Source organism: Trichomycterus rosablanca, chromosome 26 (assembly GCF_030014385.1).
Source record: "Trichomycterus rosablanca isolate fTriRos1 chromosome 26, fTriRos1.hap1, whole genome shotgun sequence".
NCBI classification, from domain to species: Eukaryota; Metazoa; Chordata; class Actinopteri; order Siluriformes; family Trichomycteridae; genus Trichomycterus; species Trichomycterus rosablanca.
Window position 1 is genome coordinate 1,987,671 of NC_086013.1, and position 16,553 is coordinate 2,004,223.

The following is a 16,553-nucleotide window of genomic DNA, read 5'->3' on the forward strand; positions in this document are numbered from 1 at the left end:
CTCAGAGCGAGTTTTTATATGTGCCAGACAAATGCACGGACAGACTCTTGTACCTCATTAAAATGTGTATTATGAATTAACATTTTAAGTATTTTATTTGTATAGTTATAGATGTATGGCTTAACATAAAAGAGCGATCAGCGAGCTCAGAACAGGCGCTGCATGAGGATGACGTCAGGGGGTGCGACTTTTCACGACGTATTTTTGTGTCACCGCACCGGATGTAGACGAAAGTACTGCCCGACTCAGCGCCAGCTTGTGTACAAGACATGAGAAGACAAAACTAAGTATAAAAACCACAAAGGTGAAGCCATGTCACAGGAAAAGAAAGCAGGACTGTTAAAGAGGAGTTCATCCTCTAAAAAGCCCCTCAAAGAGAAGGTGGTACTGATGTACGACGAGATATTTACAAAAGACGACCCAGCTAAGGCTAACCCTCGCTTCTGGGACGAGCTCTTCCTAATGAAGGTGAATCTGGAGTATCTGGAAGCCAAGCTGGAGTCAGTGGACGGAGACGAAGTGATGGTGATAAAGGACAACATTAACAATCTGTTCCACCATTGTGTTCAGACCCTGGAGGAAGAGCACCAGATCAAGGTGGTCAATGCCCTGCAGACTCTCTGCGCTCTCTTCAGAGGTGTGCATCAGAAGAACAAATCAGCCACGGGCTTCGATATCATCAACATGTTGGTGGGATTCGACAAAGCCGAGCTCAGGATGAAGGACCTCATGGAAAGCTTGGACAGCCTGCTCCGTGGAGATGGCTCTGATAGCCTGAAGAGCTTGTGCTTGAAGCTCCTTCTGTGTCTGGTCACCGTCACAGACAATATCAGCCAAAATACTTTACTGGAATATGTCATGATCAACAGCATATTTGAGGCCATTTTGCAAATCCTGTCTGACATTTCCAGTCGAGCGCAGCATGGCTACGATGCCGTGGTCCTTCTTGCGTTATTGGTGAACTATCGCAAGTATGAATCTGTGAACCCTTACATTGTAAAGTTATCCATCATGGATGACGAATCGACTCTTGCCGGGATGGGAATGGTTATCCACCAGGCTCTTGCGGAATACAACCGGCAGTACAAAGACAAAGAGGAGGACAACCACACCGGCTTCTTTTCCACCTTAACCAACATGGTCGGCAGCATGTTCATCGCCGACGCCGAAGAGAAGCTGTCGGTCCAGACGAACGAAGCCATTCTGCTCGCTCTGTACGAGGCGGTCCATCTTAACAGAAACTTCATCACCGTTCTCGCACAGAGTCACCCCGAGATCGACATGGCGGCGACACCGGTCACTCCCACGCCGACTACGCCTACCACGCCGCTTGGAACCACCCCTCCTTCTTTGGACATGATGCACAATGCCGAGCTGCCACTCGATCCCAATCTGCAGACGAGCAACCTGCTGATCACCTTCTTAAAATATTCGTCCATCGTCATGCAAGACACCAAGGATGAACACAGGCTCAACAGCGCCCGGTTGTGCCTGATCATTCTGACCTGTATAGCCGAGGACCAGTATGCGGGTGCCTTTCTTCACGACGACAACATGAACTTCAGGGTAAACCTGCACAGAATGCCGATGAGACACAGGAAGAAAGCCGCAGACAAAAACAACCCGTCTCGACCTCTGGCCTGTGCCGTGTTGGATTTGATGGTCGAGTTCATCGTCACTCACATGATGAAGGACTTCCCGATGGATCTTTACATGCGATGCGTTCAGATCATTCACAAGCTAATCTGCTATCAGAAGAAGTGCAGAATCAGACTGCACTACACCTGGCGGGAACTCTGGTCGGCACTAATTAACTTGTTAAAATTCTTGCTCTCGAATGAGACGTCCTTGTTGGCCAAGCACAATATTTTCCCCCTGGCCCTGCAGGTTGTTTACCTCTTCAACATGTTCATAACGTACGGGGACACGTTCCTGCCCACCCCGAGTAGTTACGACGAGCTGTATTACGAGATCATTCGCATGCACCAGGTCTTCGACAACCTTTATTGCATGGTGCTCAGGGTTTCCACCAACGTGGGCCAGTGGAAGGAGCCTGCCAGCAAAGTCACTCATGCTCTGGTGAACGTCAGAGCCATCATCAGTCACTTCAACCCCAAGATCGAGTCTTACGCTGCCGTGAACCACATCTCCCAACTTTCAGAGGATCAGGTGCTGGAGGTGGTCCGATCCAACTACGACACACTGACTCTGAAGCTGCAGGATGGTCTGGACCAGTTCGAGCGCTATTCGGAGCAGCCTAAAGAGACGGCGTTCTTTAAGGAGTTGGTGCGCTCGATCAGTCTGAACGTCAGGAAGAACGTGTCGCTCAACACTCTGAGTCAGGATGTTCTTTTAAAGGAGTTCTCCTCCATATCCTAAACCAGCTAATCACCACAGGGACAAAAATAGCAAAACTGTTGGAAATGCAGATCGTTTCATTTGCTGTGAATGCTTTCTGACAAAACAAACCAGGCTGTGTGTTTGGAAATATGTTACTCGTACTAACGTTCTTCAGTCGTTTCTGTGTTAATGAAGCGTTTATTGCTTTTCTAATTTTCTAATCTGACACAAATGAGATTAACAGGTTCTTGATCTTTATTTCCTGGGTTTTGCTGGACAAGTCGATTTTATCTGGGTGTAGAAAATATGACCAGCTAGAGCGTCTTGAATTGCAGTACAGCGTGTTTAAGTGAACTTGAGTTATGATGGATCGGTAGTTCGGCTCTGCAGTGTTGTCTTTTAAATTGTGATTTTGAAATGTTGCCTTTGACCCCAAACATCTACGTACGTACATCAATGTATCTGCCACGTTCGACGAGTGATACAGCTACCTTGTGCTTACACTTTTGATCATTTTATCAGATAGACCTGCCCTTTAGGTCCACTCGGTCAGTACACAGTACTGATTGTATCTCATCTGCTGTATATCTCTCTTATCCATCAACCTTCATCCATAGGCAATTGCTGATGACTGTTTTTTGGTAATTTATTGGAATGGTACCATGTGAGTGTCACAGATGTGTGTAGAATGGCCCACCTAACATCAACACATCATATATACTTATACTTACATCTTAAGCCCAGTGGTGTTCATTAGAAGACATAAAAAGCCACACTGGAGGCTGCAGGTCTACGCTTTATTTAACTCATCATTTGTTTGAAGACCAAGTCCAACTTATTATTATGCAAATGTGTTTGATGACGCTCTGGTTAGTATAAAAATCTGCAGCCTTTATGACTCTTAGTGGATGAGGAAGAACACCATGGCTCTAGTCCTTTGCTATGGTGTCAGATTTTCACCACAGGATCCATTTGTTTGGAGGCTTTTGGGTGGCTGTTTCTCTCAAACCTGGACCCTGAGGTGCTGCCTTAAGTCATATACAGGCACCGAACTACCATGATAACCTGTCAGTGGGAATGGGCGACTGCAAAATAATAACACTTTACTGGTGGTCCTCCGACTTGGACATCGCAACATAGCAACAAATTGACCATAGAGACATACGAGGTTCACCTGTGTGAGGAGATGACTGAAAAATAAGTGATGTTTATAAATGTAAAACCACAGCAGAAGTGGCTGGACTTGGTCATTAAGCACTTCATACAAAATCTGCACAGCCTGGGCCTCAACATTCTGATCTTCCTCCATAATTAAGAGCAAACTTACGATTTAAATAAGTCTTTTTGCCAAGGTCTCAAAACAACCAGCAGCATTGATTTTAAAGCTGTAGTGCAAGAAAAATCAACCCCATGTCTTCCACTTGTCCATAAAGAAACTTGTTTAAAAGATCTGGTTTAAAGCAGGTTTTCACATTGCACTCGTCAATATAAATCTCGCTTGATTATAAACAGTGACGTTTATGTTCACAGAAAAAGAAGCATTACAAAAATCTACCATGACCTTAACGTGTATTTAAACATTTGGCTTTAACTGCATGTTCTTCCCAGTGGTTGATTGTATCTGGGTGTTGAGCAAGTCTACACATCACATGAGCATCCCATCCTGAATCAGTGTATTAGCGAATGGATTTGATTATTTAAATCATTGTAGTTTTTGACTGATTGACATATTTTCAGTGTTTCAGTGTCGGGCTTCTCTGAGAGATTCGGCTGATATTTGTGCATCTGTACAAATACATACGCCTGCCAGATGAAATCATGTGTTCTGTTTAATCGAGACGTGTGTAGTGATGAACTCTTACTGCCACACAGTATTTGCTTTAGTTTTTCATGTTTCCGTACATATTGAGTACACTTCATTTCCATTGTTGGGACAGTTTGACATACAGAATACATCTTTAAAAAAATATAAAAAATAAAAAATGATCCAGAGTGTATTTTATGTCATTTTTTTACTTATATTGACAAAATTAAACATGATTGTTTGTCTGTTTTGTTTTGATTAATGTTTCAGCCACAGTTGTAATAAATCAGTCATATAAAGGACGTATATGCTTTCAATGTTGCAGCAACAGTTTACGGAAGGTCCTTTCTTGCTTTAGCATGACTGTGCCCCCTTTACTTGACCTCAGCCCCACTGAACGGCTCTGGAATGAACTGGAACATTGATCGAGGTTTTCTTGACCGACGTCAGTGTCCAGCTATAGAGTGTCTTCCAGTAGTGCCAATATTTGTGGAGGGGGCCTTTATGCATAGAATAGAATAGAACGTCTTTATTTGTCATATATACATATACAGGCGTACAGAGGTCAGAGCGCAGGGTCATTGCATGGCGCCCCTGGAGCTAAGAGGGTTAAGGGCCTTGCTCAAGGGCCCGACAGTGGCTGTGTGGCAGAACTGGGATTCGAACTCTCATCTCATTTCAATCGATAGCCAAAAGCACTACCCACTAGGCTACCACTGTCCTTTAACATATATTAATATTTAACATTTGACAGGAGCAATTAAAAAAAAAAAAAAAAATGTAAGAGCTGAAATGTTAGGACTTTTTAATGTGCTTACAGTCTCTCTGAACACACCTAATAACCTCTATTTTTGTCATTTTAGCAGCTTCTCAACGTTTTAAACTTGTTTTATAGGATTGCTGTGATGTCCCTGGTTTAAATAAACACTGGTGATACACTGGTGCTGGTACAAGAGCGCCACCTACATGTAGAAGAGTCAAATCTCATCACGGTTCAGTGTTCTGAACATGCGGCCACTACTCTTTTCTTTTAAATCCAGTCAGAAATTCACATTAGAAATTAATTTATGATTAATTAAACTGATTATAACCACTGTTATCAAACCTGGCTGTTCAATAAGAGATCTGCAGGATCTGACCAGGAACGTTTTCTATCGTTCATCTGTCAGTCATTGTTTATTTTCTTGTTCCGTAAAAAAAACATCGCAGCTTCTCTACCTGTTAGGTATCAGCAGACCTTAACGGAAAACATCACAAAATCTGCGACTCTGGTGGGACTCGAACCCACAACCTTTGAATGGCCTCACATCTGAGCCTAGAAGTCCAATGCGCTATCCATTGCGCCACAGAGCCTGACGCTGAGCGCAGCGCCGGAGCTTTTGAGCAGAACTGCACACTGGTGGCGCTGTTTCACTGTTTAACCAGTTGGTTGTTATTATTATTGTTGTTGTTATTGTTATTATTATTCTTTTACATATATATATATATATAAAAAGACGTATAAACAGTTTAGAAATGGTTTTAAAGGCGTGTCGGTATATTGTGGTCATTTTGTGCACTGATACTAGTAGATTTGCGGCATGTAACAGCGGTCACGTGGGCAACCGTGAGGAATCGTCAGGCTCTGTGGCGCAATGGATAGCGCAATGGACTTCTAGGCTCAGATGTGAGGCCATTCAAAGGTTGTGGGTTCGAGTCCCACCAGAGTCGCTGATTTTGCGCCATAAAGGTACACAGTTCTGTTACAAACGGCCGTACAAAGTCCAAGCGGTTCTGTTATGGCACAAAAAGCATTTACTTTGTACCAGAACTGCTTGGATGTTGCTCTGATGCCACATCACTCAACTTTAATTATGGCGCAAAATCCACAACTCTGGTGGGACTTTTAAAAACAAAATCTTCTCGAGTTTATGACTTTAAACCCATTCAGGCGTTAAATGAGTATTAAATGGCGCAGCAATATCCAAGTTGTTGTGTTACTAAGTAAATGCGCTTTGCTCTATAAAATTAAATACTGACCAGTGCATTAAGCTAAAGTTGATCAGACTCCATAATATAAACGTTCTTTTAAACACTAAAAATGTTTCAGCTTTACATTTGCGGCATGTGAGATCAGTCACGTGAGCAAAAGCAGCCTAAAAGTTGTGCATTGTCAGGCTCTGTGGCGCAATGGATAGCGCATTGGACTTCTAGGCTCAGACGTGAGGTCATTCAAAGGTTGTGGGTTCGAGTCCCACCAGAGTCGCGGCTTTTGTGCCATAACTATAGGTGAGTGATACGGCGCACATCTGGAAGTATAATGTTCGAGCGGTTGTGTTACAAAGGAAATGCGCTGTGTCGTTTAAAATAAAATATACTGAACCTGTGAAAGTCTTTCAAACACAAAAATGTTGTAAATTACATTTGCGGCATGTTAGATCAGTCACGTGAGCAAAAGCAGCCTAAAAGTTGTGCATTGTCAGGCTCTGTGGCGCAATGGATAGCGCATTGGACTTCTAGGCTCAGAGGTGAGGCCATTCAAAGGTTGTGGGTTCGAGTCCCACCAGAGTCGCAGTTTTTATACCCTAAAGCTACACCTCTCCATCAGAATAATGCCGAAGCAGTTCTGTTACAAAGTGGCCGTACAAAGTCCAGGCAGTTCTGTTATAACACAAAGCGCATTTACTTTGCACCAGAACTGCTTGGATGTTGCTCTGATGAGGAGTTGCGCCACATCACTCAACTTTGTTGAGTTGTGGCACAAAATCCACAACTCTGTGGGACTCTTGAGTTTATGTTTTTAAACCCATTCAGGCGTTAAAAATTGCCAAACATGCATCATGTTAAATTTAAACACTTTAATATATTAAAAATAGCTAAACATGAATGTTTTAAAAATGTTTGTATTACATTTGCGGCATGTTAGATCAGTCACGTGGGCAAAAGCGGCCTATAAGACGTGCATCGACAGGCTCTGTGGCGCAATGGATAGCGCATTGGACTTCTAGGCTCAAGTGTGAGGTCATTCAAAGGCTGTGGGTTCGAGTCCCACCAGAGTCGCAGATTTTGGGCTACTGTTAAGTATTCAAGGCACCTCTTGCAACAATGTCCAAGCATTTGAGTTACAAAGTTTATGCGCTTTGTTTTTTGAAATAAAATACTGACCAGTTTATTAAGATCTAATTGATCTGCATCTATAAATATAAACCCTGAAAAACATTAGAAATGGTTCGAGTCCCACCAGAGTCGAGGATTTTGTGCCATCAGCAGAGCAATATGTAGAATCTCTCTCTGCGTTTTACTTCTTGGCCGTCGTCAGGCTCTGTGGCGCAATGGATAGCGCGTTGGACTTCTAGGCTCAAATGTGAGGTCATTCAAAGGTTGTGGGTTCGAGTCCCACCAGAGTCGCAGTTTTTGTGCCACTGTTAAGTATGGGTGTTCAGTTGTGCACCCCAAACATAAAAAAATCGCTAAACATTAATATTTTAAAATATATATTTTTTTACGTTTGTGTTACAAAGTTAATGCGCTTTGCTCCTTAAGATAAAACACTGAACAGTTCATTGAGCCTGAGTTTGTCAGAGTCTATGAATTTCAAACACTAAAATATAAAAGTGTTTTAAACACTAAAAACTTACATTTGCGGGATGTAACAGCAGTCATGTCAGCAAAAAGCGGTCTGAAAGTTGCGCATCAACAGTCTCAACTCACCAGAGTCGCAGATTTTTGACATAGTTAAGAGTGAGTATTCAATGGCGCACAAAGTTTATGCGCTTTGCTGCTTTAAATAAAATACTGACCAGTTCATTGTTCCTGATTTTATCTGAGTCTGTAAACTGAAAACACTGACCAGTTCATTAAGCTAAAGTTGATCAGACTCTATAATATAAACGTTCTTTTAAACACTAAAAATATGTTTCAGTTTTACATCTGCGGCATTTTAGATTAGTCACGTGAGCAAAAGCAGCTTAAAAGTTGCGCACCGTCAGGCTCTGTGGCGCAATGGATAGCGCATTGGACTTCTAGGCTCAGAGGTGAGGCCATTCAAAGGTTGTGGGTTCGAGTCCCACCAGAGTCGCGAGTTTTGTGACATAGTTAAGGGTGAGTGTTCAATGGCGCACCAGTTGTGTTACAAAGTTGATGCGCTTTGCTGTTTGAAATAAAATACTGACCAGTTCATTATTCTTATTTAATCTGAGTCTGTAAGTTGAAAAGCTGCCAAACATTAAAAATCACTAAACATGAATATTTATAAAATGTTCGGCATGTTAGATCAGTCACGTGGGCAAAAGCGGCCTAAAAGATGCGTGTTGTCAGGCTCTGTGGCGCAATGGATAGCGCGTTGGACTTCTAGGCTTAAGTGTGAGGCCATTCAAAGGTTGTGGGTTCGAGTCCCACCAGAGTCGCAGATTTTGTACCCTAAAGCTACACCTCTCCATCAGAATAATGCCGAAGCAGTTCTGTTACAAAGTGGCCGTACAAAGTCCAGGCAGTTCTGGTATAACACAAAGCGCATTTACTTTGCACCAGAACTGCTTGGATGTTGCTCTGATGAAGAGTTGCGCCACATCACTCAACAAGAGTCGCTGATTTTGTGCCATAATTAAGTGAGTGTTCAATGGTGCACCTCTTGAAGTAATGTCCAAGTTGTTGTGTTATAAAGTTCTTTAAGCCCAAATGTATCTGAATCTATAAATATAAACCATGTACAACACTGAAAATTGTTCATATCTCACCAGAGTTGCGGATTTTGAGCCATAATTAAAGTTGAGTAAAAGGCAGCATCTCTTCCTCAAAGCATTGTCCAGGAAGTTATGGTACAAAGTAAACACGCTACTACTTGGGCATTGCTCTGATGAAGAGGTGTACCTTTATGGCCCAAAAACCACGACTCTGGTGGGACTTGAACCCACAACCTTTGAATGGCCTCTCATCTGAGCCTAGAAGTCCAATGCGCTATCCATTGCGCCACAGAGCCTCTCTAATTCCCATATGCACGCTGTTCCAATTTCTAAAAGGTTTATACCTTTTTTACGTCTTTTCTTATAAAAAAACAGTAAAACAAGAATCTAAACATTAACCTGTGGCATTATTTATGTAACTCTGTGGCTAATAAAAGCTAAAAAATAATAAAATGAACAGGAACAAATCCATATTGTTTCAAAACAGTTGACTTTAATTTGGATTGATATGTAGCATATATACATTTTCACACTTGTCTTAAAAGACCTATAAACCATGTAAACAAAAATGTATTTACAATATATTTATGCACAGAATCCTCTTCTTCTTACACGACTACCTATTAAAAAGATAATGGCACAAGTCCTATAATGATTAGATTATTGATGTGCATGTAAACACTCCAACGGTAACTTATGACGATTCTAATGTGAATGAGGATCACTGAAGAAAGATGGTTCGTCCTGGTCCTCCTCTGCCTCTGGGTCTTCCTCTGCCTCCTCTTGCCACCGACATTCCTCCTCGTATCGCACCCCTTCCTCCTCCTCTAATTCCTCCTCCAATTCCTCCTCCAATTCCTCTTCTAGCTCCTCGTCCTCCTCTGATTCCTCCTCGGCCTCGCCCGCGACCCCTTCCACCCCTTCCACTTTCGCCGTCTGCTCTCAGGTCGTGTCCTCTCATCCTCAGGCCAGTGAAGCGATCGTTCAGGGAAAGCAAGGTCTGGGAAATTTGAGAAAAAGACACAAAAACAACATTAAATGAGACAGTTTGGAGTTTCATTAGCATGTAATAATTTAAATAGTTGAGGTGGTAGAGCAGAGTGAATGCTAAATTGTGCAGTATTTTAATTGACCAGACCAGGTATGTTAAGGTACAGTTAAATGTTTACCAAATAAACAGAACACAGACTGCCAAAGACATACCTGTCCCTTACAAATGTAAGTAAATGTACAGTGACTTCACTGTACACCGGTACACTGTTTGCTATGCAGACATCCTTGAGGAAACCTTAATGCCTCAGCATTCATTTGCTATTGTAGGGAACTGTGTGCGCCCGACTTCTTAACTACATTTAAACAAAAGCGTCCTTTCTTTTTCAGCTTTTAGTGCCCACATACACAAAGTGAGGTCTATAAAGAAACAGTTTGGAATGGACGTGACTGGAAGCATTACAAAACATCATTAAGACTGAGGGAGACAAGCATCAAGGCAAGTTTTCATTTGTTCTAGCATTTAGGTGGAGGATTAATTTTGGGCAGTTGTAGCCTAGCGGTTAAGGTACTGGACTAGTAATCAAAAGGTCACTGGTTGAAGCCCCACGACTGCCAGGTTGTCACTGTTGGACCCCCGAGGAAGGACAATATACTGTCACAGTACCTAGTTGTGTGTGTACAAATATACCTGGTTGGTGGTGGCTTTATAATTAAAGTGCAGAGGGATGCCTTTGGGTGTGAGGCTGCCACTGACGTCCTCAGATGACCTGCCCCTTAAAGCCGTCCCACCCCGCCTAGGTCCCACCCTAATAAAAGAAAACACATTATTAGTATAATGCTTAAACATCTCATTCATTTTATATTGAATTAATTTTGTTTGAATTGCAGAGGGGCGGCACGGTGGCTCGGTGGCTCGGTGGGTAGCACTGTCGCCTTACAGCAAGAAGGTCCTGGGTCCGATCCCCAGGCAAGGCGGCCCGGGTCCTTTCTGTGTGGAGTTTGCATGTTCTCCCCGTGTCTGTGTGGATTTCCTCCCACAGTCCAAAAACATGCAGTCAGGTTAATTGAAGATGCTAAATTGCCCTATAGGTGAATGGGTGTTACTGTGTGCCTTGTGCCCATCGAAAAGCTAGGATAGGCTCTCCCCCCCCACGACCCTGATTGGATAAGTGGTTAAGAAAGTGAGTGAGTTGCAGAGAGCATGTGTTCATAGTACAGGACAGTTTCCCAAGCACTTTCCAAAATACGTGGCCACATTTCTCAGAGGAAGCACGTGCCAGCCATGAACCTTAAAGAAGTAGATTTTGTGATGAGAAATTAAGCCAGTGGGTGGGAAACTGTTATGACTAAACTTACTGAGTCACAGGTGCTGGTTTTACATTTGGCAGCGACACCGTTAGCATAGTTCCGGAGGTAGACTCGGGTGTCTGACTTTACAGAGAGAAACGAAATGTTAGAAACATTTCAAATTTTGCATTTGCACTAATCATGTTTGCTCTTATTTAATTGTACGTACCTTTTTATTTTTTGATACCGCTCCAATTTTCCGACCCCTCTCGTAGCAGCAAACTAAAAAGAAATATGCGGTTACTGGGATACACAGGGACGTTAAAACTAATTCACGAATTTCTGATTGTATCTGTGACTGCATATTCTTCCACACAGAATGATTACAGATCATTATTTAAAGTCAATCGGCTCTGTGGCGCAATGGATCGCTCAGGATTGTGGCCATTCAAAGGTTGTGGGTTCGAGTCCCACCAGAGTTGGAAACTTATTATCTGAATTAAAAGTTAGTTGGACGAAATGCAATTTGTAGGTGCATCTCTTCAATGCTCAACCTATTCTGTTCAAACACTACCATAGTAGGGCAGAGATGGCCTGGGAGTTAAGGTACTGAGCTAGTAATTAGAAGGTTACCGGTTCAAGGCCCTTGTATTTGATAATTGTTATTTAGGATAAAACCATGCCACAAATGTAATAGAAACAACTCAGGCAGTTCAATATGTATTATAGCATGTCTAATGATCTGAAATCATTAGTATGATCAATATGCAACAAAAGAGGCACTTCAAAAAGCACCAATTGCTTTTTTTTTTTACCCCACTACACATGAATACATCCAATACATGAGGTTTTTTCCTAGCATGACTTACCCCTCTGTCTAAAACAAAAGGTCTTCCACCTCGTTGCGGAGCCCCTCGACCTCTCGCTGAGAAAGAACCCCTAGAACATAATCACAACACACTACCTTCAACCACACGTGAGCTTGGTAATAAAATATAGAGTACATTCTCAGCATCTGCTTTCATACCTGCTCGATCCTCCTCTTCCTCTTCCTCTCCCTCTCGCTCGTCCTCTGAATGCACCTCTGGAGGAGGCCGTGCTTTGAACCTGCTGCTCTCCTTCCTACAAAAGATGCATATAAATCCTGATACTTTCGCCTGGTCGTTTCTTTGTGTAATGACAGTAAATCAATAAAATACAGCAGAGTGTTATAATTATCTGCCAGTATTAAATACATAAAACACTGTAACAGTGTTTATTTCAAAAAGCTTTATTAATGTATTTATTTTCTTAATTATTTTCCTTTCCTTTAGTGTATATTGTATCGTTTAATTTCATTTAATTGTTTGACCAAAGCCCTCCGAATACATCTGATTGATTTGCTTCATACGTAAAGTGAAGACTTCAGGTGAAGCCTGAAGTGTCGCGTCTGTGATGATGTGGAGGATACTAACCGATGCACCGACAGCAGTTCTGTTTAGAGGACTCTGCCCACGTCCTCTTCCCAAACCTCTGCCCCTGTTCAGCCCACGGGATCTGACCGGTCCTGCATAACACAACAAATAAAACACCTTCAGCTTCTGTCTCGTCCCACTGATCTGGGTAAGTGGTGTTCGGAAATATTCTTGGGGGGCGCAGGGGAGCTACGATGTGTTTTTGAATACACTACATGACTAAATGTATTCAGAACCTTCTGATAATTTGTTGATTCAGGGTCACAGGGTTATAAAATCTTCATGGACTAATAGTGGTAGTACTGTATCACGTAATGACTTTTAATGCGGCACTATTAAATGATGCTAACCAGTCAGTTCCAGAAGTGGAAGCATGTAGGTGCTGAAAGCTAAAAATCAGGACCACCAATTACTACAGGATAAAAATGTATAGTTACACCACTTACTGATGTCCAGACTGGCTTTGGAGGCAACATCACTAATCATCATGGACTGGGTTTCCATGGCCAAGCAGCCACAGACAAGCATGGGATCACCTAGACCTTTAAAGTAAGACATCTGTAGGCACGTCTGTAGCTCCGTGAACAGACAGGTGGAGTATTTAAAGCATAACCCAGTACCTTGATACTGCAGTGCTCCACGTCTGAAGCCTCTCCTTGCCGGCGGCGTCTCACTGAGCTTCTTCAGGATGTTGTTCTTGTTCTGGACACGTTTGTTTCTGGCTCTGACTGCTGCTCTGTTTGCTTTCTGTTCTTTTTTATTCAGCTTGATGATTTCATCTGAAGAAACGGAGGACGAAAACGGGTTAGTCTGTTCACCAAAGTAAGTTTTAGAATTTAGAAGTTCATTGCTTTGTAAAGCATGTAACAATCTACACAATCCTGACAAGACTACAATACCCTAAAGGATGACTGTAATATCCTACCCTGACCAGAGTTTAAAGTGGGCCTTTTATGCTCCAACTGAGGTTCCACTTCATTCTTAACAGACCACACCACCTTTTGCCACATAGTTAGAGTCACTGCGACAGCGTTATCCTTGTATGAGCTCTTTATGATGAGCCTTTGATTTGTTTTGAATGCTCCTTCGACTTTATTTCGATGCAGGATCTACCATACAAGTAGACCTTGCAAAGGAAAATCCCCAGTGATGCTGGCGGCCGGTCGGGCGTCCACATACAGGCATGATCGGCTATGTCGCAGGGGGTGGTCGAGGCCCCATGACGGACAGGCCACCACAGCTGTCACAAAAACAGCTGGGTCACTAAATCCTGCAGTTGTTGTATGAAAGAATGAGACAGGTGGTCATCACACAGGTCTGACCATCTGACCTCAAGTAATCCTGAGGAAACTGCAGCCACAAGTAAATGGATCTTACACTAACACACACACACACACACACACACACACACACACACACACACACACACACACACAGCTAGAGGAAGAATGTCAGGGGACAGACCGCAGGGTCAGCCATCATACATCACCCCTGGAGAGGGTTAAGGGCCTTGCTCAAGGGCCCAACAGTGGCTGTCGGATTGCTGCTACACTCTGCAATGATAATAACGGCATTTTATATTATGGCAAAGCTGGGATTCGAACTAGCAACCTTTCAGTTGATACCCCAAAGCTCTACCCACTAGATCACCACTGTCACTAATAGATAGACCGATTCATTAAAAAAATGAATCAATGAAATCACGTGACAGATTCAGCAAACCGTGATTAAATCGTCGGTACGATACTAACCGAGTGACATGTCGATCTTTTCCGCGCTGTTGTCGGTTGAATCTTCAATCGGTTCAGAAAACTCACTGTCTCCCATTCCTGCTCCGGTCAGAGACTCGATCTGCTCCCGTTCCTCTAACTCCAGGCCGCAAACACAACCGTGTTCCAAACTTTCCGTTCCTTCTTTTGGGGTTTAGTTTTGGTTTGTTTTTTATTCCACCACAAGCGACTCTGAGTTATTAAAGACCGAAACACGAACTGGTCAGGATTCCTCGTGTGAAGTAAGAAAAGTGAGAGTGTTGAACAAATGGTGAAACTTCTCCACCCTCGACTGGGCTGAGATCAAACAACCAGCATGACAGGAGCCAAAAATAGCACCTAGTGTTGAACCTGGGAGGCGGCGTAAACACCTGAACCACCAACAGGGGGCGCTCTGTCACTCCATACCTCCCTGCTTTCTTACAGCTGATTACCAACAGAGGGCAGTTTATAGGGGGGTTATTTTATTTATTTTATTAGGATTTTAACGTCATGTTTTACCCACTTTGGTTATATTCATGACAGGACAGATACTTGTTTTTGGACTGTGGGAGGAAACCGGAGCTCCAGGAAGAAAACCCACGCAGACACCACAGACCACTCCACTTGGGGATCAAACCCAAGACAGTGCTACCCACCGAGCCACTGTGCCACCCTCTTGAGGGATGTTCTACTAAACAGCACCCCACCTTTCGGGCATCTTTTAAAGCTCATTCGTTCATTCTCATCTCTCTGTAGAAACAGCTCAATTTGGTGGGTTCGGTAACAGCTAGGAGCAAGGAAAGAATACCCAAGAAAATGTGCACCCACTATACCAGCTGCACTACTTTTAAAGATGCACAGATCAATATTTAATTGTTCCTACAATCGACAATAAGAAGAAAATCTATATAACAATACTTTATTAATTAATTAATAGATTTTCACTAGCTGCTGTATTTATATTGATCAGGGTTAGTTAGGGAGAGTAGTCAGTTACGGATTTGTCTATTCCGTAATCCGTAGTCTTTCACTTCACAAACGAAAAGATGGCAGACTTCTTTGCTAAATGGCTTGCATATTATAACACTATGGTGGAGGCAGTCTGCTTCTCTGCTTCTGCTGCTGCTGTTTAACTAGACCAGGTTACAAACTCTGGGTCCTGAGCCTAAATAAATTGGTTGCAAGGAAAAATAATAACAATTAAATAAACGAATGTTAACAGGCACATGAACATGAAATGAACTTACACTTGTGGAGGCTTTATGTTGACAAAAAGTTTGAAAAAGCTTAAACTAGACCTCTAGAGCAAATATTCGACCCCATGCACTGTATCAACAGTCTATTCACAGTAACTGTAGCACCACAAGTCACCACCAGATGTCGCTTTCGAGTCACTGCACAGAGGCTGGAATTGCTCTATTATACTGTATTACTCTATTTAATTATGCTATTAAATACGTTGACAACATAACAAAAAGCCCTGAAATCACTTAATCTTTATTACAACTGTGTGATAAATAGGCTACACATTGTTTTATTTACCTATAATTTAAGAATTATTGTAATGCTGTTTAGATAGGAAAATAATACTAGACGTGGCTGGTGTTCCTAATAAATGTTGTGCATTGTAAACATAAATGATACAGCTTATGCCTTAAAAATGTGAGCAATTCATAACAATTAACGTTCAGTCTGTGCATCCACCCTGCAGAGCACCTGTCATCCTTCCTCCCTCCGCCCCCATCCTCCCACAGCGTCCTTCCCCTCCCCGTGCACTGCTGTGCGGGGCGGAGCGGCACACGAAAAAAAAAGACCCCTCATTATTATAGTGAGCATATATTTCCCTTATGAAGATGGCGACGAGTCAGGGAGGACAGGGATCTGCGGCGGTCCAGCTCCAGCACCATCACCATCAGCACCACCACTATCTGCCCGGGCCGCAGTGGAGCATCAGCGGCGCGCCGCCCCAGCCCCAGCCGCCACACACCGCGCGGAGCCTGGACCGAGCGCTCGAGGACGCCGCCAGCTCCGGGGTGTTGAACATCAGCGGGAGGAAGCTGCGAGACTACCCGGGACTTAACTACGACCTCACGGACACCACGCACGCAGGTCAGTCCGGGTCCGGGTCCGGTTCACTCGCATCGAGCTGCTTGTGTGGGGAACAATCGATTAATCGAACCGTTTCGGTATGGCTGCTGCTTTGGCGTGTTGGTCACAGCCTCCTTTATCTCAGGGATGCTTGTTTTGTTGAATCAGGGTGGTT

General features: G+C 43.2%; 3 protein-coding genes and 9 non-coding genes across 14 annotated transcripts in view; 9 read left to right on the plus strand and 3 right to left on the minus strand.

Annotated features, from left to right (window-relative positions):
• Positions 1-305: 305 nt before the first annotated feature.
• armh3 (armadillo like helical domain containing 3) lies at positions 306-4,330 on the plus strand. The gene has a single exon (XM_062988664.1). The coding sequence runs from the start codon at positions 313-315 to the stop codon at positions 2,377-2,379; it is 2,067 nt and encodes a 688-aa protein (XP_062844734.1). The 5' UTR covers positions 306-312; the 3' UTR covers positions 2,380-4,330.
• A 1,077-nt stretch (positions 4,331-5,407) lies between these two features.
• trnar-ucu (transfer RNA arginine (anticodon UCU)) lies at positions 5,408-5,497 on the minus strand. Its single transcript is given in 2 exon segments — positions 5,408-5,443; positions 5,461-5,497. It is a non-coding gene; the product is annotated as a tRNA-Arg (tRNA).
• A 267-nt stretch (positions 5,498-5,764) lies between these two features.
• trnar-ucu (transfer RNA arginine (anticodon UCU)) lies at positions 5,765-5,854 on the plus strand. Its single transcript is given in 2 exon segments — positions 5,765-5,801; positions 5,819-5,854. It is a non-coding gene; the product is annotated as a tRNA-Arg (tRNA).
• A 445-nt stretch (positions 5,855-6,299) lies between these two features.
• On the plus strand, positions 6,300-6,389 carry trnar-ucu (transfer RNA arginine (anticodon UCU)). The gene is given in 2 exon segments: positions 6,300-6,336; positions 6,354-6,389. It is a non-coding gene; the product is annotated as a tRNA-Arg (tRNA).
• Positions 6,390-6,605: 216 nt separating this feature from the next.
• Positions 6,606-6,695, plus strand: trnar-ucu (transfer RNA arginine (anticodon UCU)). Its single transcript is given in 2 exon segments — positions 6,606-6,642; positions 6,660-6,695. It is a non-coding gene; the product is annotated as a tRNA-Arg (tRNA).
• A 398-nt stretch (positions 6,696-7,093) lies between these two features.
• On the plus strand, positions 7,094-7,183 carry trnar-ucu (transfer RNA arginine (anticodon UCU)). The gene is given in 2 exon segments: positions 7,094-7,130; positions 7,148-7,183. It is a non-coding gene; the product is annotated as a tRNA-Arg (tRNA).
• A 258-nt stretch (positions 7,184-7,441) lies between these two features.
• trnar-ucu (transfer RNA arginine (anticodon UCU)) lies at positions 7,442-7,531 on the plus strand. The gene is given in 2 exon segments: positions 7,442-7,478; positions 7,496-7,531. It is a non-coding gene; the product is annotated as a tRNA-Arg (tRNA).
• Positions 7,532-8,111: 580 nt separating this feature from the next.
• Positions 8,112-8,201, plus strand: trnar-ucu (transfer RNA arginine (anticodon UCU)). Its single transcript is given in 2 exon segments — positions 8,112-8,148; positions 8,166-8,201. It is a non-coding gene; the product is annotated as a tRNA-Arg (tRNA).
• A 238-nt stretch (positions 8,202-8,439) lies between these two features.
• On the plus strand, positions 8,440-8,529 carry trnar-ucu (transfer RNA arginine (anticodon UCU)). The gene is given in 2 exon segments: positions 8,440-8,476; positions 8,494-8,529. It is a non-coding gene; the product is annotated as a tRNA-Arg (tRNA).
• A 482-nt stretch (positions 8,530-9,011) lies between these two features.
• On the minus strand, positions 9,012-9,101 carry trnar-ucu (transfer RNA arginine (anticodon UCU)). The gene is given in 2 exon segments: positions 9,012-9,047; positions 9,065-9,101. It is a non-coding gene; the product is annotated as a tRNA-Arg (tRNA).
• Positions 9,102-9,297: 196 nt separating this feature from the next.
• Positions 9,298-14,598, minus strand: si:dkey-17o15.2 (probable H/ACA ribonucleoprotein complex subunit 1-like protein). Its single transcript, XM_062988909.1, has 9 exons — positions 14,291-14,598; positions 13,160-13,318; positions 12,540-12,631; positions 12,113-12,207; positions 11,955-12,024; positions 11,315-11,367; positions 11,155-11,229; positions 10,487-10,604; positions 9,298-9,805 (listed from the first exon to the last, which is right to left on the minus strand). The coding sequence occupies exons 1-9, from the start codon at positions 14,364-14,366 to the stop codon at positions 9,527-9,529; spliced, it is 1,017 nt and encodes a 338-aa protein (XP_062844979.1). The 5' UTR covers positions 14,367-14,598; the 3' UTR covers positions 9,298-9,526.
• Positions 14,599-16,116: 1,518 nt separating this feature from the next.
• Positions 16,117-16,553, plus strand: part of lrch2 (leucine-rich repeats and calponin homology (CH) domain containing 2) — a 43,539-nt gene continuing 43,102 nt past the window's right edge. For all 3 annotated transcript variants that reach the window (XM_062988468.1, XM_062988469.1, XM_062988470.1), the window contains exon 1: positions 16,117-16,399. In XM_062988468.1, coding sequence (XP_062844538.1) covers positions 16,138-16,399 — 262 coding nt within the window. In that variant the 5' untranslated portion in view covers positions 16,117-16,137. The remainder of the gene's footprint in view (positions 16,400-16,553) is intronic.